At 41.1% G+C, this 5,912-nt stretch overlaps 1 protein-coding gene across 1 annotated transcript; it reads left to right on the forward strand.

Moving 5' to 3' along the window:
- Window positions 1-1,517, forward strand: LOC109437919 (small integral membrane protein 10-like protein 3). The gene has a single exon (XM_019717443.2). It carries the CDS (start codon window positions 185-187, stop codon window positions 410-412), a length of 228 nt encoding a protein of 75 aa, XP_019573002.1. The 5' UTR covers window positions 1-184; the 3' UTR covers window positions 413-1,517.
- Window positions 1,518-5,912: the final 4,395 nt, after the last annotated feature.

Here is a 5,912-nt window from a genome sequence, read left to right on the forward strand (position 1 = left end):
CCCGCCCTGAGGGGCCCAGACACAAACTTAGCCCGGTGGGCCCCCGCGATCGCCTTGGTTAGAGCTCTGCAAGGAAAGGAAGGCCAGCCAGCCGACCTTCCACAGAGGTTCCCCCGCGTCCATCTCTGTCCGTGGGTCGGTGGGTCTGCAGAGTCGGCTGGAGACCCTGTCCTCTGGGCACTCTATGGGAGGCTACATCAGACTGATGGCGGCGACGACTGGCCCGTCGGGCCTGGCGGTGTGGCTGTCGCGCTGGGCCGCGGCCCGCAGCTCCTACCGCACCTTCTGCAAGGGGCTCACGCGCACGCTGCTCACCTTCTTCGACCTGGCCTGGCGGCTGCGAATGAACTTCCCCTACTTCTACGTCGTGGCTTCGGTGATTCTCAACGTCCGCCTGCAGGTACATATTTAGCGCAACTACCTTTGTGGCAGTCACGGCCCCCGGCAGGATGGCTGACTTCCATCCACCGGCTCACCTGCCCCAGAGCAAAACGACCAGCTCGGCTCGCGCACGCAAACTTGCCGGCCTGTCTTTCCCATGCCTCATCTTTTAATGTAAATGGGCGGCTAGAAATCATTCTTTTCGGAAAGTCTTCAATATAACCAAAAAAGCCTGAGATATAATGAAAAGTTGACTCTTGAGGAAATACATAATTCAAGGAACAGAATAGAACTTAAAAATATGAAAATCCTCAGAAATATATGAGAAATTCTTGCATCCACAAAACAGAAAACCTCATGAATTTTAGGAAATGACAATGGGAACAGGATGCCTTAAGGGGAAACAAAAAGAGGAAATATTACAAACATTCAAATAAAGATGAACTGTACAAGAATGGTCCAAATAGACCAATTTCCAAATTTGAATAAGAAGTGAATTAAGTTCCAACTGAATGGATTGAATTCTAAGCAATAGAGGGATGGCGTTAAAAGCTGGATGAAATTAGTAACATGATCTGGAAGTCATACATTTCTTCATCCCCAAAGAAGAAACAACGGTAAACAGCAACTACAGGAAAACAAACATTTCAAACTACAAGGAAAGCATGCTTCAAATAGGAAGGAACGTGAGATTTGAACTGGTTTTTATAAAAGGGAATCAGCTTCAACTCTCTGGCACGTGGATCAAGCCTACAATCACAGACAAGAGAATCCAATCATAGCATTCAACTTTGCTATTCAGTGAACAGTATTTGAGCATTACAATGGAAATATTAGTTATGGTTTTCCATTTTTGGAGTAAATCTCTAGGCAAAGCAGGGAAGACTTAATTACCATTATAGAACACAATGGGAATATTATCAACTTTGAGAGTGCACAAGTACTGGCAGAGGGGAGGAAAAGGAATAGCGGTGTTATTCTCACGAGGTGGGAAGTCCTAATACTGTCTCTAGTTCAGTTATCTGGGGAATCACTTTGTAGGTTATATAAATGTCTAATCACTATGCTGTACACCTCAAACTAATACAATATTGTATGTCACTGTAATTGAAAAATAAATACATTTATAAAGTTTATTGATTATATTTATGAGCAAAGTAACCAACAGAAGAGTTAAAAATAGTGACACAACCATATGGAGTGGGGAGGAGAGTGGGGGGGCAGCAGGAAGTCAGCAGAAAATGCCACATGTCATCAAGTTAAGAAATAGTAATAAAAGCATATTATTAAAAATGGAGGTAACCACTAAAGAGTGTAAAAATTTGCCTCTGGGTTGGGGAATCAAGAGTTGAGAGGGATGGGCAGGGACTTACTGCTTTTCATTATATATAAGCCCTTTGTACTATTTGATTTTTAAAACTATATGTGCATGTATTGGTTTGATTAAAAATTAAAACTTACTAAATAAATTCACTGCAATTAGAAGGAAACGGGGGGAGGGGGGAGTTGGGGAGTGGCACATGAGGCCAGGTAGATTATTCCTATTTTTCGGCAATAGTGTATGTATATCCTAGAATGTTTCTGAATGATCACACAAGAAATAATTTCCTTGCTTTCTAAGCAAACAATAGACCATAAGGAAATACTTTAAAACTAAAAACAGCCAGTAATCTTCAGGTAGCCCAGAGGTTCCTCACTCTTATGAAAGGTTGCATGAGTAAATCTCTACAATGCCTCATAGTTAAGGTAAAACAAGAAGACAATATGTGATTCATTTTTCAAAATTTAAAAATTGGACGAGTGCCCCATGATGTTTATGCAAGGTTCTTACACTTTAGTATTAGTCATAATAGCAAAACAGTGGAAATAAGCTACATGTACAACAGTAGGAGCTTGGCTAAATGAAAATAGTATGTCTATATAATGGAATACTTTGTAGCCATTAAAAATAAGGAATTACATTTTTTTAATGTGGAATGAATTTAATAAATGAGCCAGAGAGAAATAGATATATATTACATACATTACATTCATACACTCCACTTAGTATAGAGAAATAATACTTGGAAACATCATTGCACACTTAAAATAATCCATGCGATGTCCTAAACGCTTTATATATGTATATCATTTCATTTAATCCTCACAACCCGAGATAGGGATTATTACCCCCGATTTTCAGAAGAGGAGACAAGAACAGAGAAGTATAGTGGTGATGAAATACTGCAACAATTTTATTTTTATTACTAATAGGAGACTCATTGTCATGATTAGTTTTTAATTTTTTATTATTTGTATTTAAATTGCGAGGCCTCAATTTAAATTTTGGTGTAAAATTCACTATCCAAGTGCCACAGATGCTGCAATTCTGGACAAACAGGACTAGGCACTCTATTCCTGCAACCTCAGTTTAGCTCTCCCAAGTACCGTATTTTGCCATGTATAATGCGCACATTTCTGCTCAAATTTGTGAGGAAAAAATAAGGATGCGCATTATACACAGGTAGTACTAATTCCATTTCCCTGAAAGTTTGCGCCAAAAACGTGGGTGCACATTATATACATGAGGGCATTATACACGGCAAGATTCGGTGCTTGTGCCAGTGCATGCTAATGGAGGGGTAGATGCAACTCATAGTCACTTAGGATTTGAATTCTAACCAAAGAAATTACTTTTAATGAAACATTAAAAGCATTCTTGATAACAAGTACGCAAATAAAAGCAAATCGGTTTCCGTGCAGAAAATAATTAAATGTCACTTTCTCCTCAGAAAACAGCTTTTTTCCCATTAACAGTAAGATCAAACATACACATTTCTAAACAGCAGGGGTTTCCAAACTGCCGCCCACGGGCCAACTGCGGCCCGCAATCCATTTTTAATTGGCCAGCAGCAAATTCCAAAAATATATTTAGTTTACTTAAATAAACCAGGTGAGGCAATATGTACTTCACCTCGAGTGAGTGGCCCGGCTGTTTGTGTATTTTACTGCATATGGCCCTTGGTGAAAAACGTTGAAAAAAATTTGGACACCCCTGAGTTACAGTTTAAAATTTTAACTTGCAAAGAACACAGGCTTTTGGTTTTGGGTTTCACTTTTCAAATCATTTCCCCTAATTCACTGCAGGTAAAATGTCTCTCACCCCACAGCCAAACAAACAAACAAACAAACAAAAAAACAGCCAGTGAAACTTGGATTTATTAATCTGTTCTCTTCCATAATCATCCGACTTTCATGAGCTGAGTATCTCTGGCAACTTTTGGCATAGGCTTAACTGTGGAGTTCAATGTAGTTCTCTTGAGTGCTGCTACCACTACCCTAGAGCTACAAAAAATGTCTTTTAATTCAGGCTTTCCTAAAGACACAGTCCTCTGAAAGCACCAAATGGGAGGGAGCACCTCTAAAGAGTTCCTTTTCTACCTTGACTCTATCATTTCCCCCTTGCTTTCCTCCAGGGCCACTCCTGAACTGACCAAACTTCTGACTTTACAGGCACAGGTGCAGGTTCCAGGCCCTGGACTCCCTCAGGCTGGCCTCTGGCCTCGGCTTTCTGTCGTGACCCTTGACCCACTTTTTTGAAGGCCTGCTGGCCCGCAGACTGAGCCTGGTTCTGGTCACCTGAATGACTACTGGCATTGGCTCCCTTCTCCAGAAACTCAGAGAGACTGTCTCTAGAATTCTCCTTGTCCCCAGTACAGGCATACCTTGTTTTATTGTGTTTCACAAGTGTTGCATTTTTTTACAAATTGAATACAAGACCCTCTACCAGCAAAATGATTACAACCCCTTTATTGTGATATTCATTTTCTTGAGGTGGTCTGGAACAGAACTCACAATATCTCCGAGGTCAGCCTATATAGGGGTGGAAGTGGTCAGAGAGTTGTAAACTTTCTGTCTTGCAATACACGACTTACCACACTTCCCTATTTTGGGTAGTTTTACTGAAATCTAAGAGCTTAATTTCAAATCCTTTCTGAAGAATGCTTGGGAACATAGAGGTCAAGTTCATAAGGCAACTTTTGATGAACCAAAGAATCTGAATGACTCTGGGCAAGGCAACCAAAGTCTTAAAAGGGGGAGGCAGCAGAACAAGCAAGGAGATCACATATTCAGGGACTTTACTGGGTACTACTAATGTTTTTTCATCACCTGTGTTTCTAACCCAAGTACTCTTGTTGTCTGACGAAGCGAATCCCTGTGATTTTCAGCAGTTACCAAAAGAAGGGGTTGCTAGATAGACAGAAAAGTAATAGAGACAATAATTACCTTCTATTCCTTGGATTCCTAGCATGTACAAACACCCTTCTTCCATTCATATAATTCCAAAAATGCTCCCTCCTGGTATAATTTAATTACTCCATGTACAACCAAGAACTACCCAGAGAGAGACAACACATACAAACATTTCCAGCTATCATTATCAGAGGTGAGGTCATGGGGCCTCTGTGTACAGTTCAAGATCTGCTTCCAGTGAAGTCTCGTCTTTCTCTAGTTCTGCCATTATCCCAATTTGATATTTATATTCTACAATTCCATGACCTAAAGGGTGAATTCACCGCTACCACCACTCTATCCTATTTATAATACTAAAGAAGAGATGAGAGGTTTTTTATTTTTCTTTTTAATGACAATAAGCAGGAAAATACAGATAGAAGGTATAGTCCTCATTTCTGCACAAAGTATTGAGTGGCCGTGTTATTTGTGACTTCTCATTCAATTTCACATTCTGTTTGCCTTACTGGGGAGTCTCAGTCCTTCATTCCTAAAGAGTCCGAGCCATTGGTGGTCCTTGTAGAGTCGCAGTACTCCGCTGTGCACCCCCTCAGGATTGTAGTATAAAAGGGCACGTTAGGAGATCCCGAGACTCATCCATATTCCTCCCTGTCCTCATTCTATAGCATGAACACCAGAATTCCATTCGAACGGCTCCAAGAGCTAAGAGCGGCTTCAGGTTTAGTGGACCCATTGTTTCGTCCCATACTGGATGTGTTTCCTCTAGGAAACTAAAACCTCTAAACCAACAGAGATCAGAGTTGCAGAGACGGAAAGTAAAACTTGCAGATGAGTCAGGAGTATTAATTATGAGAGGTATCACCTTTATTTCCACCCCTCTGTTCCCAGGCTTGCAAATCTTGGCAATGGGAGAAACAGCATTATATATTAGCTGCTGGTTCGTAGTATATATTACATCCTAGCAGCCTCCACTGTGATTCTCCTATCAGCTTGCCACAGGCTCCATATAACATATTGTTTTACCCCCGACATTTTGAGCACCACTGGATGCTAGATGCTAAGGGCCAAGGGGCAGACCTACTAGCATAGTAATCTACGTCAGCTGGAGAGCCTGTGTTAGCTGTGGCTCCACATTAGCCTGTGTGTGGTAGCAATAACACCTGCATTTTTCAAGTCTTGGATGGTGGCAAAAATCTTTGCAGTTCCCATAAGGATAAGCTATTGCATTTTACTTCCTTGGCTGATAAGGAGGTGGAGCTCTAATAGCTTCGATTTGCCCCTTCTTACTCCAATTGCCC

This window comes from Rhinolophus sinicus, chromosome X (genome assembly GCF_036562045.2).
Source record: "Rhinolophus sinicus isolate RSC01 chromosome X, ASM3656204v1, whole genome shotgun sequence".
NCBI lineage: Eukaryota > Metazoa > Chordata > Mammalia > Chiroptera > Rhinolophidae > Rhinolophus > Rhinolophus sinicus.

What these genes read in the sequence shown, in the direction of transcription:
- LOC109437919 (XM_019717443.2), top strand. Translation starts at nt 185, where the DNA reads ATGGGAGGCTACATCAGACTGATGGCGGCGACGACTGGCCCGTCGGGC.